Genomic DNA, 11,866 nt, shown 5'->3' on the forward strand with positions numbered 1-11,866 from the left:
GATTTCATCAACCTTGTTGTCAAGAAACTGGACATTGGCGAGTAGTATGCTCTGGAGCCGTGCGCAATGTGCCCATCTCCGGAGCCTGACCAGAAGACCGCTTCGTCTGCCCCTTTTACGGTGTCGTTGTATTGGATTGCCGGCTGGGATCCGATCCATTGTCCTGGGTGGTGGGCAAAACACAGGATCCGCTTCAGGAAAGTATTCCTTGTCGTAATGATGGTAAGTTGACGTTGCTCTTATATCCAGTAGTTCCTCCCGACTGTATGTTATAAAACCTAAGATTACCTGGGGTACCAATGTAATAAATAATATAAAATAATATGTTAAAAAAACTAAATACTGCATAGTTTCCTAGGAACGTGACGTGAGGCAGCCATCTCTGTCGGCGCCGGACACAAGGTGAAATCCTGTCGTCAGTGTGCTGATAGGAAGAGCTTAGTTTGTAAACCCAAACTTTTGTTTACATACAACTTAGCCAAATACATTTAAACTCAGTTTTTCACAATTCCTGACATTTAATCCTAGTAAAAATTCCCTGTTTTAGGTAAGTTTGGCTCACCACTTTATTTTAAGAATGTGAAATGTCAGAATAATAGTAGATATTGATATATTTAAACTTTTATTTCTTTCATCACATTCCCAGTGGGTCAGAAGTATACGTACACTCTAATAGTATTTGGTAGCATTGGCTTTAAATTGTTTACCTTGGGTCAAATGTTTCGGGTAGCCTTCCAAAAGCTTCCCACAATAAGTTGGGTACATTTTGGCCCATTCCTCCTGACAGAGCTGGTGTAACTGAGTCAGGTTTGTAGGCCTCCTTGCTCGCACATGCTTTTTCAGTTCTGCCCACAAATTTTCTATACGATTGAGATCAAGGCTTTGTGATGGCCACTCCAATACCTTGACTTTGTTGTCCTTAAAGCCATTTTTCCACAACTTTGGAAGTATGCTTGGGGTCATTGTCCATTTGGAAGACCCATTTGCGACCAAGCTTTAACTTCCTGACTGATGTCTTGAGATGTTGCTTCAATATATCCACAACTTTCCAGCCACATAATTCTCCTGCCTCATGTAGCCATCTATTTTGTGAAGTGCACCAATCCCTCCTGCAGCAAAGCACCCCCACAACATGATGCTGCCACCCCCGTGCTTCACAGTTGGGATGGTGTTCTTCGGCTTGCAAGTCTCCCCTTTTTCCTCCAAACATAACAATGGTCATTATGGCCAAACAGTTCAAATGTATTTATGTAGCCCTTCGTACATCAGCTGATATCTCAAAGTGCTGTACAGACACCCAGCCTAAAGCCCCAAACAGCAAGCAATGCAGGTGTAGAAGCACGGTGGCTAGGAAAAACTCCCCAGAAAGGCCAAAACCTAGGAAGAAACCTAGAGAGGAACCAGGCTATGTGGGGTGGCCAGTCCTCCTCTGGCTGTGCCAGGTGAAGATTATAACAGAACATGGCCAAGATGTTCAAATGTTCATAAATGACCAGCATGGTCAAATAATAATAATCACAGGCAGAACAGTTGAAACTGGAGCAGCAGCACGGCCAGGTGGACTGGGGACAGCAAGGAGTCATCATGTCAGGTAGTCCTGAGGCATGGTCCTAGGGCTCAGGTCCTCCGAGAGAGGGAAAGAAAGAGAGAATTAGAGAGAGCATACTTAAATTCACACAGGACACCGGATAGGACAGGAGAGGAGTACTCCAGATATAACAAACTAACCCTATCCCCCGACACAAACTACTGCAGCATAAATACTGGAGGCTGAGACAGGAGGGGTCAGGAGACACTGTGGCCCCATCCGATGATACCCCCAGACAGGGCCAAACAGGAAGGATATAACCCCACCCACTTTGCCAAAGCACAGCCCCCACACCACAAGAGGGATATCTTCAACCACCAACTTACCATCCGGAGACAAGGCCGAGTATAGCCCACAAAGATCTCCGCCACGGCACAACCCAAGAGGGGGGGTGCCAACCCAGACAGGAAGATCACATCAGTGACTCAACCCACTCAAGTGACGCACCCCTCCTAGGGACGGTATGAAAGAGCCCTAGTAAGCCAGTGACTCAACCCCTGTAATAGGGTTAGAGGCAGAGAATCCCAGTGGAAAGAGGGGAACCGGCCAGGCAGAGACAGCAAGGGCGGTTCGTTGCTCCAGAGCCTTTCCGTTCACCTTCACACTCCTGGGCCAGACTAGATTCAAATCATATGACCCACTGAAGAGATGAGTCTTCAGTAAAGACTTAAAGGTTGAGACCGAGTTTGCATCTCTCACATGGGTAGGCAGACCATTCCATAAAAATGGAGCTCTATAGGAGAAAGCCCTGCCTCCAGCTGTTTGCTTAGAAATTCCAGGGACAATTAGGAGGCCTGTGTCTTGTGACCGTAGCGTACGTGTAGGTATGTACGGCAGGACCAAATCAGAGGGATATGTTACAAGCCCATGTAATGCTTTGTAGGTTAGCAGTAAAACCTTGAAATCAGCCCTTGCCTTGACAGGAAGCCAGTGTAGGGAGGCTAGCACTGGAGTAATATGATCAAATTTTTGGGTTCTAGTCAGGATTCTAGCAGCCGTATTTATTGCTTTATCCAGGTAGCCGGAAAGTAGAGCATTGCAGTGGTCTAACCTAGAAGTGACAAAAACATGGATTAATAGTTCCATTTTTGTTTCATCAGACCAGAGGACATTTCTCCAAAAAGTATGATCTTTATCCCCATGTGCAGTTGCAAACCGTAGTCTGGCTTTTTCATGGCTGTTTTGGAGCAGTGGCTTCTTCCTTGCTGAGCGGCCTTTCAGGTTATGTCGATATAGGACTCGTTTTACTGTGGATATAGATACTTTTGTACCTGTTTCATCCAGCATCTTCACAAGGTCCTTTGCTGTTGTTCTGGGATTGATTTGCACCAAAGTCTGTTCATCTCTAAGAGAAAGAACGCATCTCTACTTGCGTACTATTGTTTGTACAGATGAACGTGGTACCTTCAGGCATTTGGAAATTCCTCCCAAGGATGAGCCAGACTTGTGGAGGTCTACAATTTTTTTCTGAGGTCTTGGCTGATTTCTTTTGATTTTCCCATGATGTCAAGCAAAGAGGCCTGGGTAGGCCTTGAAAAACATCCACAGGTACACCTCCAATTTATCAGAAGATTCTAAAGCCATGACATAATTTTCTGGAATTTTCCAAGCTGTTTAAAGGCACAGTCAACTTTGTATGTAAACTTCTGACCCACTGGAATTGTGATTCAGTGAATAAGTGAAATAATATGTAAACAATTACTTGTGCCATGCACAAAGTAGATGTCCGAACCGATTTGCCAAAACTATAGTTTGTTAACAAGACATTTGTGGAGTGGTTGAAAACGAGTTTTAATGACTCCAACCTAAGTGTGTAAACTTCCGACTTCGACTGTATAGGTCTATCAATAGATAGATCCAGACATTCATAATATCGTAGTTAAATGTAAACACTCATAGGTCTCTGTCTCTCCCTCTCTCTGCAGTGGATCCGAATTCTCCACGCAAATTCCATTCGTAATTTCTGCCTCGTCACTGTCGGTAGAGCGCGTTCCAAAAAAAAGTGGCCCCTGAAAGTGCTGCTTGCTGCTGCCTAATTAAAGGGAGGAGAGGAGACTGAGCGTATCGTTCGGAATCACCCTATATTCATCCCAGCCCCCCACCAATTTAAATGCGTGGAGTGACTGCTGTGCTGTGATCATCAACCGCTGGCGACGCAGATAAGGATGGGGACCGTGGAGGGGCTTCTTTTTTTTTTTTTTTTTTTTAAACCTTTATTTAACCAGGCAAGTCAGTTAAGAACATATTCTTATTTTCAATGACGGCCTGGGAACAGTGGGTTAACTGCCTGTTCAGGGGCAGAACGACATATTTGTACCTTGTCAGCTCGGGGGTTTGAACTCGCTTTTAGACCATGCGCGCGGGTAAAGCAACCTTCTGTCACTCCAATGGGTTAAAAGAAACTAGATGCATACTCTTGTTGATGATAGGCTATAAACTTCTCAAAACGAACGAACCCGCCTGAACAGAGGCACTTGTGTGTATGACAGGAGCAACTGCTCAACATTTTGCCGAGGGCCAGTGCGCACTACGTACGTTACGCAGTTTTCAATGTGTTTGTTATACGCTATTGTAGTAAAGCCAGTTGTCACTATAAATGAGTGTTGTTACAAAATTGTAACGTGAAACCACATTCTCCCGACTGCACCAGTCTTTGGAATTATGTGTGAGACCGATGCTATTCATTTCGAATCCACGCGGAGGAGCTCGCTCTACACCACTAAACGAACCATAATCCACAACATTTGTCACAGTGGGAGGAGAACGCTCTCATTTTAAAGCTTTATATAAAAATATTTTCAAGATCGCTTTTTGGAGATGAAACCCCTCTACCACGACCTAATGATCCAAATAAGAATCGAATTAGAGAGCGAATTAAAAAAGCACAATAAGATCTCCATTACCCATTTGGCTAAAATGGCTACATTAATTGTTACCTATTATAAAACGCATTCTGATCTTTATTAGTCGTAGTATCCTAAAATCATGCTAAACAGTAGTCTAATCTAATAAAACGGACGCGCATAGTGATGCTTTCTACTTACGACCTACCTATACCAAATTATTATGCACAACGGCAAATTGAAAAGAGTGCCGGCAACCAAGACTTGAAAGAGTAGCCTTGGCTAAAGGTATAGCTGCGTTTGTGTTGGACGTAGCGCAGTGGGCTATCTCAAATTGAGAAGAGTCGAGAGGTTTCGGGTTGGAATAAAAACGAGGGAGACAGGGAGAGAGGAGGAGGGATGGGAAGCGAAATGAATGAGGTTGGGGAGGGTGGCGAGGGGGGGCAGCGAAGCCGAGGTCAGCCTGAGGTGCCGCTACATAGGCTTTCTAATACCTTCATTCATTGATTTTGAAGAACACCACCAAGTGGCATATAGCGGAGATAACACGACTGCAAGTTTGGGGGGGATGCCTGGCAAAAAAAGCTCAGAGCGCACAGCAAAATCCCTGTCAGCCAGAGCGTGCACGTCAACCAAGTACACGTAGACAGTCTAGAAATTAACCACTGCCTTCTCTCAAGTGGACCAGTTTTAGCACCATCTCTATTAGATACAAAATATATCCTGCATTGTTATTACAATGCTGCACTCCACACGATTCTAACAACCAATTCGTTAAAATTGTATCAAAACTCACAGGCTACTTTTGTTTTAGATTTACACCGTTCTTTCAATTTATCAATAACCTGAATGTTAATAGCCTAGTCCAAAAAGCAGAGGCCTCGTAGACGTAGTCTTTAGACTACGAAGCTCATTAAATTAAATGTAGTAGCCCAAAATACATGGATGGCTTTGTGTTGATAACCAGGTTTTTCCTGATCTAGCGGAAGTGTTAAATTGCGTTGATACATCTGCATATCTATTAAGTTATCCACAGTGGTATGGAGGAGAGGAACTGAATGATGTATGCAACACAAGAATGAAGGCCCCCAATCCTCTCTTGTAACACTGGTTGCAGAATAGGCCTACATCTCTCACTTATTGCAGCATGTGATTGACTGTCTTAATAGGGACAGAATCCCCCAAACATCAGGTGATTATGGCTCTGACTGTAGTTTCAGGGAATAATAAACATGAGACTTCATCAGTTTGGGCAGCATGCCATTCAAACAATAAATCAAGGAGGGAGTGGATTTGTTTTAAAATTTTTATTAAGATTATAAATTCTTAACAAATATGTTCTAAAACAGTTTTACCCGGTGATATACAATTTAATATGCACAAAAATACAAGAATAGCAACAAAATATGGAGAGGACGTGTGAAAGACATCTTTATTTCAGTACACATAGTGCTTATACTGTGTGGATGTATGGCAAAATTATGAGCTTGCCTTTTTAGAACAAAAGGTCTTAATTTTTGAAAATAAAATTCACAAAACCAAGCCATGTTGGCATCATGAATTACTGTGAAGGCTTGATCAGTAACTTTTTGTTATAGGTTCAGGGGGAACGCTCAACAGATCGAACTGTCAAAAAAATACCTGGATTGATTCGATTACACGTGCATTCTGGGATTTGGAGGAATTAATGGTTCTGATCAGAGATGAGGTGGGAAGTTGGGTAGCCTACAACAAGTACATCAATAGAGAGACGCAGCAAGCTGGTTCAGAGTGAATGCACCCACGAGTTTGAGAGGGAAATTTAAGTCTGAGCCATTGCGCCTTCACTTGTCAATGTATGTGTGGTCAGAATGTGCCATGTAGTTTCCATGTAACATAGCCTACTACTGGTGTCCGACTCTTTAGAATATGAGTTTCGATATCCAAGGTTTAAATATCAATCCAGAAATACAATATAGTAAACCAAGTACAACACAACAGTACTTGTGTAGCATATGGTTAACTTTTGTTAGTTGTTTACCGTATTAAACCACTACGCACAACAAAAGCATGTTGCAAAGCCATCCATGGGCACACTTTTCTATTTAGCCTGGAGCTGAGGCTACATTAAATGCTTGCTATTCAGTCACAATACTTGTGTAGCGTCTTAAAAACGATACTTTGTGTTCAAAAGTGTTCTGGAGGAGAGATCAAATCAAAACAATCCGCGAGCGAGACATTCAACCACTTTCAATGTATGCAACAATAGCTAGCAGTAGTATGCGTTGGGTTTAAGGCAACGAAATCAACTTCGTTAGATAAAAATTCACAACTACCATGTAAAAATGTGTTATGTAGACATGTTCGGTTTAAAAGGAAACGCCTGCACATCATGTGGCACAACCATATCTCCGTAAAAACGAGTTAACAAACAAAAACTGTTCAATGTTTAAATAGCATTTCTTGCAAAAATAAAGTCAATTTGATTTAGACTTTGTACAATTTCATAAAGTGTTTGATTCTAGTTGACCATGGAGTCAAAAAGCTACAATAGCTCTGGTCCATGCCCCTAGGCTCGCTAGGGCTTGTTTGCTACAGAACTGTCCGTTCAAGGCTTGCTCAAAGTCCGCCTGTCTGCTCACCAGCCCCGAAAACCCCGAGCCGAAAATCGAGATCAGATTGGAAATGTTTGACGTGTCCAAGTGTTCCGAATTTGCGTAGGAACAGTCCTCGAATTTCGCCCTTTTACATGGCGTAAAATCCGGTACTTCCTCAATATCGGATATATAATATTCAAAGTCAACCTTGCGTTTCTTGGCTGGGGACTGTGCGCCCTGGCAGCACTGTTGAAACGACGCGCAGCAGTCCTGGTGAAGGTACCCATTCTCCACAGTGGTCACTACGTGCGTGTCCAGATCGAGCACTGTCGTTTTGTTGCAGTGTAGGTTGTTGTTCACCGTGGAAAAGTCCCAATTCGATACAGGGTAAGCCTCCGCACAACAGCTCCGGTAGAACGGGGGCTCTGTCTCCTTGCAGACCTCGTCGCTTTGGAGAGAGAGAGGCACGGAGCAGGCGGATGGGGCTTGGATATGCGCTGACTGCACTGCTGTTAGGTGGCTTACTGGCAGCAGCGCACAGCAGAGACTCGCCGGTTCGCTCACCCCGTCGTTGCCGCAGCAATCCCCGCTCTGCTCCTCGCAGTCCTCGGCCAAATCCAGCGGATTTAACTCCTGGATCTCGTTGCAGACGGTCATCACCTCCTCGTACTGCTGCATCCTGTAGATCTCCGCGTACTTCTCGTTCATGTAGACCTGTCTGGCGTTCCTCAGTACATAGGAGACCAGGAGGTTTTTGTGCAGCTTAATGCCTCCTCTCTGCGTCCTGGAGTTGTGAATCTTCCGTAAGGAAATTGAGATTAGACTTTGTGCATCCACTGCACACTCCATCGTGTTGATCATGGTGGTGATATAGTCGTTTCCGCTCCTCTCCGACTCAGAAAAGCGACTTTCTCTTAGTGGAAGTCACGATATTTCGTTCGGGGGCGAAGGCTTAAGTCAGCTCGGTAGTGAAACATTGAACACGGCTGTCCGCTTCCCTCTGTATGCGAGCAAGCAATCATTTGCTAGGGGTACTTAGCCAGAGTATATATATTTCGAGGAGGAGTCGGCCCATCTCCGCTTGCACCAATGAGGACCCGGCCTCCCTATTGATTGACATGCAAACTCCACCCATGTGTGGTGCTCAGGGCCAATCAGACAGAGGCGGTTCTTCTGTGCTATTCAAATTCCAAACTGACTACCAAACTGGAATGCTCTCATGAGACTCACTGGGCTAGAGCGCCTGGTCAAATAGTAGCCTACGTGTGTCTCTGTGACAAGCCTCCACGAGAATTACACATTTCTCATAGATTTATCTAAATATATAAATGCCAGTAATATTTAGTACATGAATCTTAAATCATGAATTCGTTTCAGATCTTAGTTATTCCACAAACAAATAATAAAGTCTAGGCAACTTAACATGAGTGTTTAGAATAATAAAATACTTAATTTCTAATCTGATTGATTAACTCATTGTTAAATGATCAGTTTTAATTTGTATTATTACTTTGTTTTTCTCTATGTATGTGATACTGCATCTCTATTATAATGTTATAATAGCAATAAGGCCCATAGCCGTGGAATATTGGCCATATATCACAAAGGTGAGGTGCCCTATTGCTATTATCCGTGGTATACAGTCTGATATACCTCAGCTTTCAGCCAATCAGCATTCAGGGCTCGACCCACCCAGCTTATAATAAATAATTTGGCTTTTATAAAATTATAATGAATATTATAATGTTGCAAGCCACCTCTGTGCATTTTTTAAAATTACAAGCCAATAACCATTCAGACAAACGCAGACTGACATTCAATTTCTACTTATTTATTATATTATTATTTGTGTACCATCTCAGTTTATATATTGACATGTATTAAGAATAGTTTTATCAGAGGGAAGCACAAAGTAGAGTTGTTCTATTTTATTATATTATTTTCTATACTTTTCTATTTTATAGAATGAGAATCTTTTCTCACAGTCTTCGGCTATCTTTACACTAATAAAATATGTGCAGTAAGATCTGCCGTTCTTCAATATCAAATATACAACTTTTATTTTTACACTATACTTACATTAGTCTTGGATGGAGTGTGACCTTAATTATCTCTGTGTCTCATGCATGTCTGGCCAATGTATCTCGTGTTAATTGAAACATGCATGCGATGTAGTGCATGTCTGTCCAATGTAGTGCATGTCTGATTATCAAACCAGAAAGCTGTATATTATGTATTGCATCCCATTCATGTCAAACATATTCCATTGGAACAGTGGGCATTTAAAAAGGCCTACAACCCACCTGGACAATGAATAGGGTCATGATCCAAAAATGTTTTGTCTAAAGGCTTTCATAGCTTATTAATGACGATATCAAACAGTGACACCTGTAACCCAATATCATAAATCAATTCAAAATGGCCCACCTTATTCACACCTCAGACACCTCTCTCTCTCTCTCTCTCTCTCTCTCTCTCTCTCTCTCTCTAACACACACATAGCACCTCCCCCTACCCCCTAGACACACCTCACCAAGCTACCTCTTATCTCCCCCTCCCTCCCTTCCTTCCTCCCTCCCCAACTCAGCTTGGAAGTGGCGTGGAAGGGCAGGGGGAGTGATGGGGGAATCATGCAGATACAGCAGATCTATTGCAGCGCTGCCTCCGATGGTGCTGCCTGCTCGGCTCCTCCTCCTCAGACAGAGAGAGTAACGCCACTGCATCTTAACAATGCTTGAGAACCCAGGGCCTTTCTCTTCTCTTAGCTATGCATTGAGATAGGGGAGGGAGGGAAGAAATCAATAACTGCATGTGTAACTAAGACAGACTACCAAATTGGAATGGTGATAAGCCTACCAACCACAATGGGATGGGGTATGTGTGGTGTGTGTGTGTGTGGGAGAGAGAGAGTGTGTGTGTGTGGGAGGGAGAGAGAGAGAGTGTGTGTGTGTGTGTGTGTGTGTGGGAGGGAGAGAGAGAGCGTGTGTGTGGGAGGGAGAGAGAGAGCGTGTGTGTGGGGAGAGGGAGAGTGTGTGTGTGTGGGAGAGGGAGAGTGTGTGTGTGTGGGAGGGAGAGTGTGTGGGGGAGAGCGAGAGAGCGTGTGTGTGGGGAGAGGGAGAGTGTGTGTGTGGGAGGGAGAGTGTGTGGGGGAGAGCGACAGAGCGTGTGTGTGGGGAGAGGGAGAGTGTGTGTGTGTGGGGGGAGAGAGTGTGTGTGTGGGAGGGAGGGAGAGAGAGAGATGGAGTGTGTGTGTGTGTGTGTGTCGGGGGGAGACAGAGTGTGTTGGGAGAGAGAGAGAGTGTGTTGGGGAGAGAGAGAATGTGTGTGGGGGAGAGAGAGTGTGTGTGTGGGGGAGCGTGTGTGGGGGGCAGATTGTGTGTGTGTGTGGGTGGGATGGAGAGAGAGAGAGTGTGTGTGTGTGTGGGGGTGAGAGCGTGTGTGTGTGGGGGGGGAGAGAGAGAGACAGCGTGTGTGTGGGGGGGAGAGTGTGTGTGTGTGGGGGAGAGAGAGCGTGTGTGTGTGTGTGGGGGGACAGAGTGTGTGTGTGTGGGGGAGAGAGAGCGTGTGTGGGGGAGAGAGAGACAGCGTGTGTGTGGGGGGAGAGAGAGTGTGTGGGGGGAGACAGAGTGTGTGTGTGGGTGGGACGGAGAGAGAGAGAGATCGTGTGTGTGTGGGGGAGAGACAGAGACAGCGTGTGTGGGGGGAGAGAGCGTGTGTGGGGGGGAGAGAGAGTGTGTGGAGGGGAGAGACGGTGTGTGTGTGTGTGTGGGACAGAGAGAGAGACAGAGAGCGTGTGTGGTGGGGTTAGAGAGAGAGCGAGTGTGTGGGGGAGAGAGCTTGAGTGGGGGGGAGCACGTATGTGGGGAGAGAAAGACAGAGCGCGTGTGGGGGGAGAGAGAGAGCGTGTGTGTTGGGGAGAGAGAGAGCGTGTGTGTGTGTGTTGGGGAGAGAGAGAGCGTGTGTGTTGGGGAGAGGGAGAGAGAGTGTGTGTGTGAGGGGGAGAGAGAGGGGGGTTTGAGAGAGAGCGCGTGTGGAGGAGAGGGAGCGTGAGTGGGGGAGAGAGAGAGTGTGTGTGTGTGTGGGGGGGACAGTGTGTGTGGGGAGAGAGAGAGACAGTGTGTGTGTTTGGGGAAGAGAAAGAGAGAGACAGAGTGTGTGTGTGTGGGGGGGACAGAAGTTGTGGGGGGAGAGGGAGACAGAGTGTGTGTGTGGGGGAGAGAGACAGAGAGTGTGGGGGGAGACAGTGTGTTTTTTTGGGGGGGGAGCAGAGTGTGTGTGGGGGGTTCGATACGGAATCCATCACAGAAAGTGTACAATTATCACACCTTGCCAACACTTCTCTACACAACACCACTACACTGACCCAATACACACACACAGACAGACACACACATCAATGTATTTCTGGTGATTATTTGAAGTGTTGTAATAACTGATATAATAGCTTTTTGTTGGCAGTGTTGCAGCTCAATAACATGATCCTTAGGGAAAGAATCAGTAACACTTTACTTATAACAGGTATAATGGGTATAATGCACTATGATATGTTATAAGCATCTATAATGTCTTGTGACTCAGTCAAAATGGCTACTATTTAGTCAGGAGCATTATGAGATCATAATATGACATTATAAGCTCACGACAATGTTACAAAGTGTTGCCAAAGCATCTTCATCTTCAAATAATATAAATTATCAGGATTATTATACTTTTAATTTATGGTGGTTCAAGTTTATCAAGTTTATAAATTGCCTAGCTGGGCTGATGAGACAGTGGATTGTGATGGAACAGAGTAAATAGGCATTTTTACGTCATAGATTTAGCCGGTGGTAAGTTGTGGAATAGACACCGTGTGGAAT

General features: G+C 44.8%; 1 protein-coding gene across 1 annotated transcript; it reads right to left on the minus strand.

Moving 5' to 3' along the window:
- Positions 1 to 5,718: 5,718 nt before the first annotated feature.
- ier5l (immediate early response 5-like) lies at positions 5,719 to 8,039 on the minus strand. Its single transcript, XM_035775507.2, has one exon. It carries the CDS (start codon positions 7,866 to 7,868, stop codon positions 6,948 to 6,950), a length of 921 nt encoding a protein of 306 aa, XP_035631400.1. The 5' UTR covers positions 7,869 to 8,039; the 3' UTR covers positions 5,719 to 6,947.
- Between the last annotated feature and the right edge of the window lie 3,827 nt (positions 8,040 to 11,866).

This window comes from Oncorhynchus keta, chromosome 9, assembly GCF_023373465.1.
Source record: "Oncorhynchus keta strain PuntledgeMale-10-30-2019 chromosome 9, Oket_V2, whole genome shotgun sequence".
Classification (NCBI taxonomy): Eukaryota; Metazoa; Chordata; class Actinopteri; order Salmoniformes; family Salmonidae; genus Oncorhynchus; species Oncorhynchus keta.

Coding starts and splice junctions, on each gene's coding strand:
- ier5l (XM_035775507.2), bottom strand. CDS start 7,868: ATGATCAACACGATGGAGTGTGCAGTGGATGCACAAAGTCTAATCTCA.